The sequence below is a fragment of the Aquarana catesbeiana genome, linkage group LG06 (genome assembly GCF_042186555.1).
Source record: "Aquarana catesbeiana isolate 2022-GZ linkage group LG06, ASM4218655v1, whole genome shotgun sequence".
Classification (NCBI taxonomy): Eukaryota; Metazoa; Chordata; class Amphibia; order Anura; family Ranidae; genus Aquarana; species Aquarana catesbeiana.
This window is the reverse complement of record NC_133329.1, coordinates 267,632,217-267,648,144: the sequence shown is the minus strand read 5'-3', so window position 1 is coordinate 267,648,144 and position 15,928 is coordinate 267,632,217. Positions and strand designations below refer to the sequence as shown.

At 41.4% G+C, this 15,928-nt stretch overlaps 1 protein-coding gene across 1 annotated transcript in view; it reads right to left on the bottom strand.

Annotated features, from left to right (window-relative positions):
* CD28 (CD28 molecule) overlaps window positions 1–8,994 on the bottom strand; it is a 41,662-nt gene extending 32,668 nt beyond the window's left edge. Inside the window, exon 1 of the mRNA XM_073633357.1 lies at window positions 8,657–8,994. Coding sequence (XP_073489458.1) covers window positions 8,657–8,711 — 55 coding nt within the window. The 5' untranslated portion in view covers window positions 8,712–8,994. The remainder of the gene's footprint in view (window positions 1–8,656) is intronic.
* Window positions 8,995–15,928: the final 6,934 nt, after the last annotated feature.

Sequence of the window (15,928 nt, the reverse complement as noted above, 5' to 3'; positions counted from 1 at the left end):
TACAGCTGAAAACAGCTGAAACACTCCTCTCAGAACCCACTAGTTTTGGGGTTTTTTTACAGCCAAAAAACGCCGCAGACAAAAACAGTTGCTAACAGCCTATGTGTGCATGGACACATAGGATAACATGATGGGGAATTTATTGACTGTAGAAAAAATGTCTGAAGCCAAAAACAGCAGCTGTAAAAACATCATGAAATTCTGTGGAAATGCCAACTTAAAAATAAAGTGTCATGTAATACATTTATTTAGAAGCTGCAACATTTCCTAAATACAAACAATTAACACTTTTATCTGTTTCACTGCAGCGATGGAGCAGCTTATATCCAAACCCAGCACCAGGAATTCATATAGCACTGATGCAGGAGCAGAAAAAGTTCCCATTTCATAATGTTAAAAGTGACAAGTGTGATGATGTCATGAAAAGTATGTTGTTCCCCTTGTTCCAAAGGCAGAAGGTTTTTAATTAAGGTAAAAAACCTTCTGCCTGCAGCACCCCCCCCCCCCCAGCTTACCATAAATACTTAAAAGCAATAAACATATATGTGGTATCTGTGCTACCTAAAATCTACACACATGAATCATATTAATGGTAAAAAAAGGTGATATAAAATTATATACAAAAATGGGAGCAACCAGCACAATTTCTTTCAAATAACAATATAAAGAAGTCCACATGCGTTCTACGTCTGCAGATGAAACCAGTGTGTTAAATAAAAGGAAGAGATGAGGCCCCTGCACCAGTTTCAGTGTGAATTTACAGCACACCACACCACAGTGCCACATTAAATCTCCATACCAGATGAAAGGTAAACACAGGCATGAATCAGGATCTTATGCAGAAATTCCAACATCAACTGCTCAATGGATGGCTGTATGTTGTATCAACCCCGGAAAAGGGCTTACAAGCAATCACCTCTCCCAAAACAAACTCAGTTAGGACATCCACTCTCTGGGTTCACTTGTGTATAATCCCACAATCATAGGGTCGATGTCACCACCAAAATAAGAAAGCAGCACATGGTGAAGCCCGTAGATAAAAGTGTAACAATGTATTAAATGTTGTACTTACACAAGGTAGTAAAAAAACGAGCATTGGTTAAAAGTCATATAATGACGCGGCTCAAAGCGTGCTTATGTCTCCAGGGACCCAACTAACATGTTTCATCCAATCAGACACCAAGCATGATTCCTGTCTCCTCTTTCCTTCGTCTGCTATTTGCATGAGTCACTTTTGGCAAGTTATGCCGACACCAGACAAACCCTGGAGATGGCCCCGCCACCGCCAGCACACAGTAGGTGATTGACAGCCTCAGCTGTGAATATTTCCCTAAGAGACTGTGTAAAAGGGGAGTGTGTCTATTTCCTCCACTCATGTCTCAGTTTACACTCAGCTCCCTGTTCTATTCTGTACATTATGTGGCATCAGATCCCCACCCCCTGCCTTTTGGAGCGAAGAAATGCTGTGCAAATTCTAGAATTCGAATGTCTTTGGAGGAGAGATAGCTGCAGATATACCAGTACAATGAGGTTAGTCACTTCAGTGGGTAAATGTAAGGGTTTACAACCACTTTAAAGTGTCTATAAGAGTGTCTGGCTCCTGAATTTGGCATTTATTTAGCCACCCACAGAGTGTGCTATGTTGCCAATTTAGATACAAAGGAGGGAAATTGGAGAATGTCTCTAGAGTACAACTTTAAAGTGGTTCTAAACTCTAAAGGTTTTTTACCTTAATTCAGAAAATGCATTAAGGTAAAAAATCTTTTAGGTACACCTGCCTCCCCAACTTCCTCTAAATATTTATCTTGGTCCAGCGCTGTGCACAAGAGCAGAGGAGCTGCTTTCTTTCTCCATCCTTACTGGACAGTGTGAGAGCATTGGTTCTTGCTCCTGTCAATCAAATGCACTGACAAGGAAAAGCGGTGCCAGGACGAGCCGCACTATATGATGTTTCAAATGTTTCATTGGTTCTTGCTCCTGTCAATCAAATGCACTGACAAGGAAATGGGGTGCCAGGGCGAGCCGCACTATATGATGTGTTTAATAGACACACACAGTGTGACTCAGGAGCAGGCCCACCTGAGTAACCCCCAGCTAGAGGGTTGCTGGGGGGGGTACACGAAGGGGAGAGGAGCTGAAAGCACCAGCGGGCACCTGAAAAGAGAAGGATTGGGGCTGTTCTACGCAAAAGTATTGCACAGAACAGGTACGTATAACATGTTTGTTATTTTGGAAAAATAAAAAGTTAACCTTTCATATCACTTTGATGAGTGAGTTTCTAAAAAAGTATTTTATACTTTGGGATTGCAGGTCCATCTGTATCATTAATGAATGTGTCTTCCAGAATAACAAGGAGCAAAAAGGAAAGAACTGCATATATTGTTGCTGGAGTTTTTAACAATTATCTGATTCTTTAATTTATTTTTTCATTATTGCTTTATATTGTTTTATATTTTGAACTAAAGATCATTTAACATAGGCTTTCCGGTCAGCTCCGTCTACCAGTTTTGATCAGAAGTTCCATGCAAGTCTAAGAGCCCTTTCACACCAAGCCGCCCATAGCGTCGGCGGTAAAACGCCGCTATTTATAGCGGCGTTTTACCGTCGGATTTGCGGCGCATTTCGGCCGCTAGCGGGGCACTTTTACCCCCCGCTAGCGGCTGAGAAAGGGTTAAAACCGCCCGCAATGCGCCGCAATAGCTGCGTTTTGCCGGCGGTATCCCAGTGCTGCCCCAGGCTTTCACACTGGGGACAATGCTGCAGCTGTTTGAGGGCGGATTGCAGGCGCTATTTTTAACGCTATAGCGCCTGCAAAACGCCCTCGATGTGAAAGGGGTCTAAAGGCAGGCAGATGTAAACAAGCATGCATCTGTTTACATATGACTACTGCTAAGTCCATCAAGGTTCAGAAAAAAAACTGAAAAAGACTGCTTCATTTTCTGTTTTTCTGGACCTAAATGTAATGGATTGGAGTTAGCCTGATGTACGGACACATTCTCCAGTAACTTATTAGCAAGGGTTTTTACCCACCCCTGTCACATGGAAGTTGGGGTAAAGGTAAGCGTATTAACTAACCTTTCCTACCTAGGTTCCTACCTAGGTTTTTGAGCAGTTTAATGTAGTATTTGGGGGGGGGGCACACTAAATAAGCAGACCTTGTTTGCAGTGCAAGGTCCACTTTAAACGGAGTTGGTCATTCAACAATAGCATAGCTCCCAAATGTCCCTTATTTGGAGAGACTATCCCTCTTGTGGTCACTCTACTGTATCTTCCAAATTTGTCCCTCTTTATTGATCTGATCTATAAAGGTCTATACAAATGCATTATTCATCTACCAAAAGTTTTATACAACACTAAATCTATCATTTAGCCTCTATATTATTGCAATTATCACTTTAAAACAAGCATAAAGAAAAAGTAGTGTCAAAAAATTGCATTTAACCAATCCATTTTGGTTTAATAATTCTTCATGATCCACATAAAGGGGGTGTGTCCTATGCCTACATTCTTTCTGCTAAAAAAAAAAGTGTTTCTCATTACAAAAAGTTGGAAGCTATGGAAAAGGTTTATAGCAGGCAAAAAATTTGCTTTTTTTTTGCTTGCACCTGATTGTTTATCCTTGGTAAGTTGAAGCTTTACCTCATTTACTAAGCTCTGGAGCAACTGCACTTGCCTTTAATAAATCAACCCCACCACACATTTGCCAAGACTTTCATGTGACAATGTTGGGGCCTGTTGATAGGTCAAAGAAGGTCAGAGAAGGAAAAGAGGAAAAAAATATTACCATTCACTGACTTTGTGTGTGACTGAGGTGAGAAAAGCAGAATGGAGCTGACCGGAATTTCACATTAACATCTACCAACAAAACCTACAACCACTAAACAAAACAATAAACACAAATCACATCTGCTTAGCAGTTAAACCACAGATGACTTCTAAATGTACAAGTAACAAAAACATACGGTTTTGTTAGATGTTTGCTTAGTATGTAAGCAGGTTGAACTCATGCTAGTTAGGTACTGGCTTGGACAGGAGGGTAATGCTGCGTACACACGAGCGGAATTTCCGTCAGAAAAAACTTGGATGTTTTTTCCGATGGAATTCCACTCAAGCTTGCCTTGCATACACACGGTCAAACAAAAGTTCTCTGAACTTTCGACCATCAAGAACGCGGTGACGTACAACGCTACGACGAGCCGAGAAAATGAAGTTCAATACTTCCGAACATGTGTCGAATTGTTTCCGAGCATGCGTGATTTTAGCGCGTCCGAATTGCATACAGATGAACACATTTTCGGATAGGAACTTTTTCCGACCGAAAAATAGAGAACATGCACTCAATCTTTTGCTGGCTGGAATTCCGCCACTAAAAGTCCGATGGAGCATACACACGGTCACATTTTCCGACCAAAAGCTCACATCGTCTTTTGCTGGCAGCATTTCCGATCGTGTGTAGACGGCATAAGAGTTAATGCCTTCCCCGGTTATTTCGTTTTGGCGGGCTATAGCAATGGGAGAAGACTTGCGCCACAGAGGTTCCGATCCTGTGCCCAGGTACAGAAGAGTAAAGTGAAGTACAGGCATGGAGTCTGTGCCCGTATGTGCACGGTGGGACCCCATAACGCTAATGGGAGTGAGGTAGCAGTGATACACTGGATGGGTGGATGTGGGCAGGGCTAAGCATTTCCCTCCTAAATGCAAATTACAGAGACAGTGTACATTGACACAGGGACCAGAGAGTTAACTAGAGAACAGTTATGGTGCAAGTGTACACAGTGTATGTTCAAGGCCGTTTACATTAGGAATTCCTTCATAAATAGACAAATGTTGATGTTCCTTGTACCCTTTTGCACTCAGTGGTTACTCTCTCTGTTCCTTTTGTTTTTACTGTGTCCTGTAGTGACACAGAAGTTGGTGGGAGGAAACATTGATTGCACTGGGGGGGGGGGGGGGGGCAAGGACAGAATCCTAACATTCTTGGAAGTGTTCAAATCTACCTATCACAGTCCTATGCATAAAATAAATTAGACTAGGAGGGGGGGAGTTAGTCAATGCAGTCAAATTCTGCTCTATTGCCTTACACAATGCTGCCATTTTAACTTATTTCAAGCACAGGGCACTGATGGGGTAGTGGTTTAGGCATCTTACAATAGGGCGGAAGCACAAAGTGGATTTTATCTTTGTAATGGTTCTCACTCATGTCGTCAAGTAACAAAGTCAAGTAACAAAGGAAATGCAATTCTGTAACATTGAGTACTGGTGCTACCACCCTGGGTTCGCAGTATATTAGGGATGTGTGAATCACAAGTGTCTGACCAAAATTACAATATTTTGGAAAATCTTGCAGTTCAAATCTGTGTTTATCCAACTGTGAGTTTAACCATGAGAATGGTTTCCTACTTTAAGTTGCCAGTTAAATTATAATTAAAGTTAAATTATCATAGCTCCTTTGGGACTTAAAGTGGAGTTTCGCCTAAAAAAAAAAAAAAAAAGTCAGCAGCTACAAATACTGCAGCTGCTGACTTTTTTAAAATAAGGACACTCACCTGTCCAGGGCGCCCGCGATGTCCTTACCCGAAGCCAACCCGTCCCTCAGCTCAGGTGGAGGCACCGGCATTGCTACTAAGGGAATCAGGAAGTGAAGTGAGTCGCACTGCACATTCTGAGTGGTCCCTACTGTCTTCTGGGACCTGTGTGTCTCCCAGAAGGCAGCAGGGGGGGGCAGAGGAGGGGCCAGACATGGCGTAGATTGCAGCTATCTGCTTCTCCCTCCCCCCCTGAAATGTGCCAAATGTGACACCAGAGGGGGGAATCCAGACAGCGGAGTTCCACCCAAAAGTGGAACTTCCGCTCATTTGTCTCCTCTCCCCCTCCGGTGCCACAGTTGGCACCTTTCGGGGGGGAGGGGGGACAGGATACCTGTCTTTAACAGGTATCCTGTTCCCACTTCTGGGAGTCCGCGCCACGGCCCATGACGTCACCGCGGGGCTCCCTCCTTCTCCCCCTGTCGCCGGGCCAGTAGGAGAGAGGAGCGGGGCCTCGCGCATGTGCAGTAGGGTTCTCGGCATGAAGCCATAAGGCTACACTGCCGGGTTCCCTTACCCTCAATGGCGGCGGAGGCACCCGACAGCTGATGGAAACATCAGCTGCGGTGCCAACATCACTTGACTCCAGGACAGGTAAGTGTCCTATTATTAAAAGCCAGCAGCTGCAGTATGTGAAGCTGCTGCCTTTTTTTTTTGTCGGACCTCCACTTTAATAATAATTTTTGATGGTGATACAGATGAAGCAGGCATACAATGATTGTACTAATAATATCTCTATGAAATAGAAATTGTAGTAAATATGATGCATTCAGTAGAATTTCCTTACAAAAGAATAAGGCATGTCCACTTTACAGGGATTACTGAATAAAGGAAAGCTATGTTTGGTTTGAAAACCTAATCATATGTTAGGTATTTTCTTTTTAAAAATATGTTTTTTGCTTACTCGGGATTGGATGGTTGAACTGAACACAGCTTAACCTTATTCTGTAAGTTTAGTTAAAGTGGAACTACACCTCATCTGACGACCACAAACCAAAAATGCTATTTAATTCATATTTAATATTCAAAGCAAACTCCCCATCCATTCATGTCTCCATGCTTTATTTTGTTGAGAAATTACTATGAAAAATACCCCCTAGAATTTCTGGCCATGGCCATCTTGAGTAAGGGCAGATAATTCATGTAACATTTACTTCCTGGAATCCACCTGCCCTTAGATCAGGCATGCAAGCAGAAGAGGACGTGCTTAGCTAAAAAAGTCCCTCGTCCCCTACTAAAGACTCCTGGGATGTATGACATCATTTGCCTGGGCATGGAAACCAGGAAGTAACTGAAGACATGCAAAAAAAAGTTTAAAACAAGCAAATATTATATGCTTTCCTATTTATTTACTAATTCTAGCAGCATAATGATGAAAAATAATCAATGTTGATTGAGAGAGTGAAGTTCCACTTTAAGATACACTTTGTAAAGTGAACATCTCCTAAAATTTCTGGTAAGTCAACCCCGCTGAATGCATGCATGTTGACTACACATTTACTGATAATAGAAACATTTACTGCATGCCAACTTTACCTGTACCATTTGTAGCCAACATAAGTAAACACCCACTACTACTTTAGTATACCAAACTCAATGTATATATTAGAGACATGGGATGAGATTACAAATCATAGAAATACAGAAAGGAGTGCAAGACCAAAACTGGATAAAAGAGTCAAAGATAATTTTAATTGCTGGTAAAAAAAGGTGATATAAAAACATCCAATGCATTTTGTAGGCAACACCACTTCCTTTTCATCGGGGCTCAACATAGGAAAAAATTTGGATGGACTTCACAAATCTATATTAGAACCAGTATTAAACTCTTGTGGAGTAACAAATTGACAGCAATTGCTGAGCAAATAATTGCCTTCATTTCCCATAATCGTATTAAAAATCCAATTCCAACTGTCACTTAACAAAAGTTACATAACATGTCAGTTATTGTAGTTTCTGTATGGGATCAAATACTTTTGTATATAGGTTATATATTATACTTTTTAGAATAAAAAAAAAAACACTAAACAGTAGTTGCCGTTTACTTTTGTAGGATATTTAAGAATCAATATGCAGCCAGGAAGAGGTGGTCTTTATGGCTTTGTTTTTTTTTCTCTCTTGTTAAGTGGGTTTCTTGTTTTCCGGATACCCTAGCAGTCATATGGGCTGCTTTGTATATGTTGATATTGAGTTTCAGCTATCCTGACCTAACGGAACATGACAGGCAACTACTGTTACACATTTAAACGTTTTTTGAGATTTGGAAATATTAATGCTGCCACTGCTGACCTATACTTCTAAAGATTCTACTTCCTTGGCTGCCCTTCCAATTTAGTGGCTTCAGAATTATTTCTTAAGCTGTGATAAGATTCTACTTCCTTGGCTGCCCTTCCAACTTAGTGGCTTCAGTATTCTTTCTGAGGCAGTGATTTAAAGCAAACACGCAGATCAGAACTTCTGATGTCCTGTGTGCTTGTTCCGGGTCAGTGAATCAGAAGGTACTGCAGCCAGAGACAGCCAGGCAACTAGCATTTTCAGAAGTAACTTAGCAATTACAAGCCTGTATTTTATAAGCTGAAAGATTTAAATGTTCATTTGGCACAAACATACATAAAAACATATAATACATAGGGATCATTCCTAATTGAGAAGATGAGGATTTACTGGAGCTGGATATAGATCAATTTGGTTAGTACATGTATTACATAAAGGTGCAAGTGCATCATTTCACAGAAACTAAAAAGCAGTTGCGGCTCCTGAATAGTAAAATTCGAACAGTTGCTAAAGACTACAGCCTACAAAACTAACAGTGGAAAATCCATTGTAATTCCACATATGTCAGGCATATTAACCAATAACACCAGCCAGCAAATTAATTTGTTAATACATTACCTTTCCTAAAAGGTACCTGTTACCTTGTTTTACCTTTTCTAAAATACATGCATTCAATTTTAATCCACAATTAAACTTGATAACATACAGCATATGAGGGGGGTCACAATCGTATAATGGTACAATTGGATAGTATAACTGATATATTTGCATTTAGAACCAAATTTTTTTTGACTTACCTTTGCACTGAACCGATGTGACCAGACCTACTGTTAGAATTATCCAAAGAACCATGGCTGCATTACGTCTTAGAACTTAACTCCATGCATCGGTGGGGAATGACATACGTAACTAGGGTTCAGGTAGATCTTGGGTTATTCATTCACATATCAGTTGCGTGCAGCAGAATAGGGCCTCTAAACACTGATAGCATATTCTACTCCTCATCAGACCCCAGTGCGAATGTGACACCTGTTTCTCTCATTTTTTCCAATGCTTATCTCCGCCTCTATCTTACCAAATCTCTCACACTATAGGCTTTCATTCAGCCCTACCACATACTAGGCAGGAAACCAGGCTGATGACTTCAACTTTTCTGCCCAACGTTTTAAGCAAAAACAAGACTATGTTATAGACAAATGATAAATTATTTTCATTTCCTTATTCTTTTTCCAGTGAATAACATTTAGTTTATAAGAAACACAGCAGCAAATTTTACATAGCATATGAGCGTGACTTTCAATTTCTTGCCTTACATAGTAATATGGATTTCTACAACATTTCATCAGGGCTGTCTTTAAGTCAGAGCAAAAGGGGCAGCTGCCCTGGCCCCTGTCATTGTTGTGGGGCCCAGAGCAGCTGCCTCATACTTGCCAACTATCCCAGCTTAAATTCCCTATGTCCTTTGAAGTTTTAGTCCTGTGCTGTGTCCCAATATCTCAGTGTGAAGTGCTGGTACTAATGCTGCCCAGGTCTGCCTTATTGTTGTGTACAGATGACTCACCTGCAGACCCTGTGTTTACATGTAAATAACCGGCATTCATATGTAAATAGCGGTGGCATATATAAGTAAATAGCTGCAGCCAGCGGCATTGATAAGTAAATAAAGGCACCATTCATATGTATATCATGCCCCCCTGCAGTGAGGAGATGATATGCTGTAACCTCTAGCAACCAATCAGTGAGCAGTAACACTGTACAGTAATTTCTAGCAACCAATTAACAAGCAGAAATCATTTGCTGTAACCTCTAGCAACTAATCAGTGAGCCATAATGTGTGCTGTAACCTCTAGCAACCAGTCAGTAAGCAGTAATGATATGTGCTGTAACTGCTGGCAACCAATTGCAATTGCTGCCTAATCTGATATAGTAAACTTATTTTAAGTCTAGCTGCTATTTATTGTATGTCTCAGACCAGGTGGACAGTGAAATCGAATGGGGGGCCCAAGAAAATTTTTGCCCAGGGTCCAATCAATATTAAAGACGGCCCTGCATCTCATACTGTATATTTAGAAAAAGGTGTGTATCAGCATGATCATATCCAGTTGTTACAAGCTATAAGAAGCCGGGGGTTGATGGAAGAAATGAGATGTGTAACATTAGACTACAATATTACATATTAATGCAATCCTACTATCACAAAATTGGGGCATTTACTATCCGGATATATACAGATACAATTCAGGTAAAAATGTACACTGTTTAATTTCTCAGAAGACTTTTATTCTGAAGTCAGAGGAGATTGGTACATGCCTTTTAGTTATGAACCCCACCTTGCAATTTCAGACTTTGCTAATAATTAAAATTTAATTACAGAAAAATCTCTGCCTGACATTATCGTAGCTATTCATGACTAAACACTTTATTACACGGATGTGCCATTTCATAACAGAAACGGACTAGTTTATAAACAATGCCTCCTGCATTTTACTTAGCACTACCTCCTTGGAATCAACAAAACATGGCTATGACATCACTTAATGGAGCTATTTATCAACTAGACCACATATGTCAAACATAAGGCTTGGGGCTGAATCCGGCCCGCCAGGCCTTATCATGTGGTCTTTGTACCCGGTTTTGCAGCCGGAATTTAGCAGAATTCCATTCCTCCACCTCTGGATTTCACCCTTCGCTTCACTTGTAAACCAGAAGCATTCAGTATTTAAAAGGGAAAGCTCTGCTCTTAGCATCTCCGGGGTCTAACAGATCCTTGCGCACACTCACGGTGGGGCACATCGGTACAGATCCCTAGAATCTGATAGAAAGAATGATCTTCCTGCAAGGCAGAGCTGCCTACACAGGGAGGTACTAGAGCCAGGCCAGGTAGGAAAAAGTAAATGTGAGGAAGCTTTGGGGTTGGGGTTGCACGCAGTGCATTGCGCACCCCTGAGCCATGCACTCTGTACAAATTGTACCCCTGAACTCTGCACGCTATACATAGCCTACTCCTGAATTCTGCACTCTGTACATGACAAACTCCTGAACTCTGCACTCTACATAATGAACTTTTGAGCCTTGCACTCTGTACATAACAAACTCCTGAACCCTGCAGTCTGTACATAACAAACTCCTGAACCCTGCAGTCTGTACATAACAAACTCAAGAACCCTGCACTCTGTACATAATGAACTACTGAACCCTGCACTCTGTTCATAACAAACTCCTGAACCCTGTAGTCTGTACATAATGAACCTTGAACCCCACACTCTGTATGTAATGAACTACTGGACCCTGCACGTAACAAACTTCTGAACCCTGCACTCTGTACATAACAAACTCCTGAACCCTGCAGTCTGTACATAACAAACTCCTGCACCCTGCACTCTGTATGAAATGAACTACTGAACCCTGCACTCTGAACATAACAAACTTCTGAACCCTGCAATCTGTAAGTAATGAACTACTGAACCCTGCACTCTGAACGTAATGAATTGCTAAACCCTGCACTCTAAACATAATGAACTACTGAACCCTGCACTCTGTTCATAACAAACTCCTGAACCCTGTAGTCTGTACATAATGAACCTTGAACCCCGCACTCTGTATGTAATGAACTACTGAACCCTGCACGTAACAAACTTCTGAACCCTGCACTCTGTACATAACAAACTCCTGAACCCTGCAGTCTGTACGTGACAAACTCCTGATCCCTGCACTTTGTATGTAACAAACTCCTGATTCCTGCACTCTGAATGTAACAAACTTCTGAACCCTGCAATCTGTATGTAATATACTCCTGAACCCTGCAATCTGTACGTAACAAACTCCTGAACCTTGTACTCTGTACGTAATGAACTTCTGAACCCTGCACTATGTACGTAACAAACATCTGAACCCTGCAATCTGTACAAAACAAACTCCTGAACCCTGCACTCTGTACATAATGAACTCCTGAACCCCGAACTCTGTATGTAATGAACTTCTGAACCCTGCACTCTGTACACAACAAACTTCTGAAACCTGCACTCTGTATATGGCGCACCCCTAAAGCACTCACTCTGTACATAGTGCACCACTGAGCTCTGTACTCTGCGCATAGGACACCCATAGAACTGCACTCTGCAACACACTCCTAAACTCTGCATTCTGTATGTAGCGCACCCCCATACAACTTGCCCTTAGGGGGCAACCATAGTTATAATGCAATGAAATTGAGTTTGACACCCCTGAACAAGACACAAATACATATGTTACCCACAAGCACTATGCCATCACATTACAGAGCGATGACACCGTTTTAATGTCTAGTTGAAGTAGTGGTGAATTTCACTAAATGACCTACAATGTCTAAAAATGAATGCAAAAGCATATGGTGATCTTGCCTTTATTACTCAATTAAATTCTAGCATGCCATTGTTTAGAGAAACATAGAAAATGTGGGATACTATAACACTAATGTCGTGTACACACGGTCGGATTTTCCGACGGAAAATGCTCGATGGGAGCTTGTTGTCAGAAATTTCGACCGTGTGTAGGCTCCATCGGACATTTTCCATCGGAATTTTCGACACAAAATTTGAGATCTGGATCTCAAATTTTCCGACAACAAAATCCGTTCTCGTAAATTCCGATCGTGTGAACAAAATTCCGACGCACAAAGTTCCACGCATGCTCAGAATCAAGTACGAGACAGAAACGTCGGTCTGGTAAAACTAGCATTTGTAATGGAGATAGCACATTTGTCATGCTGGATTTTTTTTAATCTTTTAATGCAGCGCATTCTCTTCTTCTTTAGAATGCTGGAATAAAGAAGTTGTTTGGCTGCTGATATTCACACAGAGTTCTGAAAAAAATATTTCTTTATTATTTCCCGTGATCTCCTGAATAATATTAGTTATTTTTTTCGTCAGATGTCCATAATAATGTTTTGTATTTATTTTTATAGTGATTTTTTTTTTTTTTTAATCAAGATCTCCTGTTTTATTTATTTTTTCTGACAAACTGGTTTCTTTAGTATTTTTCGTGATCTCATGAATATTTTTTTTTTCGTCAGATCTCCATAATAATGTTTAGAATTTTTGTTTATTTTTTTTGTTTTTTTTTTTATCCAGATCTCCTATTTTTATTTTGTTTTTTATAATGATCTCCATATTTTTTTCTTTCGTTTTTTGTCAAGTTACCACAACACCATTATTATCTTGTATTTTTTAACCTCAAGGAGGTTGGTGTTGGTGTCCCTTGTTAATTTGACATTGTATTTTTTAAATGTACCTGCCTACCCACAAACTGTCCTTTTTGAACTAAAACACATAGGCAAGTATTTGTGAAAAATAAATAGCCATTTATTATGGGTCATAACAAAATAAAGAGGAAGGCAACGCTGGAGAAACTGATGAAATTTGCAAAGCCTTTGTACCCCAGGGCACATATCAATTATTTTACAGTCAAAATTGGTGGCCTGAGGAGTCCTTATAACAGTGATCACAATCCGGTCCAGGACTACAAGAGATCAGGAACAGCAGCAGATGACATATATGTCCCCATGCTGTGATCTTACAACAGCCTGCGTCTTTTGTCAGACCAGACTGAACCCAGGCCATCACTCTCTTGTCTTCCTTGCACACTTGCTTCCAGGCTCTGGCTCTGGTGTTGTAGTTGTGGCAGGGGGTGGAGGAGGAGGACCATGGTTGAACTCCCAAACCTGGCTTTGGCTTGTGAGTTCGCCCCTCAACCCCTTATTTAGGGCTTGTAAGATAACTTCCTCACATAAGAGGCGTTGGCCCTCCTCCATTTCCTGCATTTTGCAGGCTGCCATGTAGGCATAGTCTTCTTGAGGGAGGGACCTGGGATTTGGGCAGGCTACTGGGCCCGGCCACCTCCTGGCTACCACTTACCCCCGCCACCTACTGGCTGCCACTTTCCACAGCCTACTCCTGGCTGAGACTTTCCTGTGTATGAAAAAGGGACATAGTTTTAGTTTTTGGTTCATCAATCACACACAATTTTCAGCTCATGACTGTTGCAAATTGAATGTTAATGAATAGAAAAGACTATCATTCTGACCCCAGCATTTTCCCAATCATTTGTAGCTACTACTGTCTATTGATATGTAAAACACTTTGTAAAATCAGAAATGACTGATCAATAATAACATCTAGTTAACATCATTAATTATTTGACTAGAAATATGTTGAACAATGCTATACCTGGCTCAAGCTGGGCTCCTCCACTTCTTCCTGGTTGGAAGGCCCAGGTTGGATGGAAGCCTCAGCTTAGGTGGAAGGAAGCCTTGAAGGAAGACTGGAGAGTGCAGGCCTGGGTTCAGTCTGGCCTGCCAGAAAATGAAGTCTGTCATAGTACCACAGCCTGGGTACATAAATGTCATCCGCTGCAGCTCCTGATCTCTGGGAATCCTGGACCTTCTTGCGCTCCCTATTATAAGTGCTCCTCATGCCACCAATTAGGGCCTTCAAATAGGGGATGTCTGCCGTGGGGATCACCGGCTTCACAAATTCCAGCAATTGATCTAGCGCTGCCTTCCTCTTTGTTTGATTGTTAAAAATGGGGTAGTTTACCTGCCACAGACAGGGCAGCTCCCTGTACATATCAATGAATATTGGGATAAAGCCCTGATCTTTCAATAGATCCATTTTCTCTGCAAGACACAACACAAGACAAACCCTAATGTCAGGCTAAACTTTCCTAATCTTGTCCCAATATAGGCCTCAATCTATAAGCAGTATAGGCCACTGATGCACCAAGTTTAAATTGTACCTTCGTTCAAACGATCAGCGCTTCCGATACACCTTCCTCCTCTCACAGATCGTACGTACGACTCATGCATGTTGAGCTTTATATACACTGCGCATGTGTGAAACTCTGCCCAACCCTGATGTTCTTTCTAGTCTATTCCCCGCCCCTTGTCTTTCGGCGCAGTGGGAGAGCACATGGCGGAGAAAGAGCAAGTGCATGCAGAGGAGAGCAGCAACGACGAAATCCCGGAGCCATGAACGTTCCGATCCCAGAGGAGATTTAAGGCCTCAAATATGTCCTTTATAGAGATGGTGGAGATGGTGGACATCTTGAAGAGGACCGACTATGATGGGAAGCATGGACCTTACCCAAACCCAAATGTCCGAAAGGCCAAGATCATGACTAAAGTTATGAAAAGTCTGCACAGGAATTTTGGGGTACGACGATCCAAGGATCAATTGAGGAAACGGTGGTCAGACCTGAAACTGAGGGAGCACAATCAGTACAGAAAGATCAAGAGAGTTCTTCAAAAAAGTAAGTAGTTGTCGTGTGTTCCTATTATTATTATTATTATTATTACTTGCACGCTGCTCCATGTGCTTTTCTTTACTGTTGTACAGTTTAAAATGGCAACTTTCAGGTTTGTAGGCACAGTAAACATTGTTCGTTCACCCACTAATACGATGTTTTTGGCAGATACAGGTTAACTACATTTGTTCAGGCCTATTTGTAGTAAAATAAGTTCAGTACATTGTTGTCTTGATGGTTTTGTACTCTAATGAAATGCAAAATTGATTCAGTGTAAGGAGAGGACACTCAGCAGCTGTTTACACATCTGGATGCAGGAGCACTAGTGTGGGACACCAGAACAAACTTTTTAGGGTGTCCCACACAGGTGCTCCAGTGGATACTAGGGGTGTCTCCATGTGTGAAAATTGTACAAAAAAGGTAAGTATTCCAGCTTTAGAAAGGGAAAAAAAATAATGTCTTCAGCTTGGAACTCCGCCAAAAAAAACAATTGTACGACACTTCCAAGCAATGTTTCATATTACTATTTCTGGCCTCAAATATCTGTGTTTTTTTTATTCACATAGGGGAGAAAAGACTTGGGACATCTGAGGACACCAGGGACCCCCCACCTCCGAAAGAAAAGCAAATCCCCACACCACAACCTGAGGATGTGGAGGAAGGAGAGGTTTGTGAAGTGGGCGAAAATAGTGACCACAACAGGTGAGTGTCTGAGACCACAGCTTCAGGTAATAGATGGATGCCTGCATATTTATAATACATGGTGTGTTTTTTTTTATTTTAGGTGATTT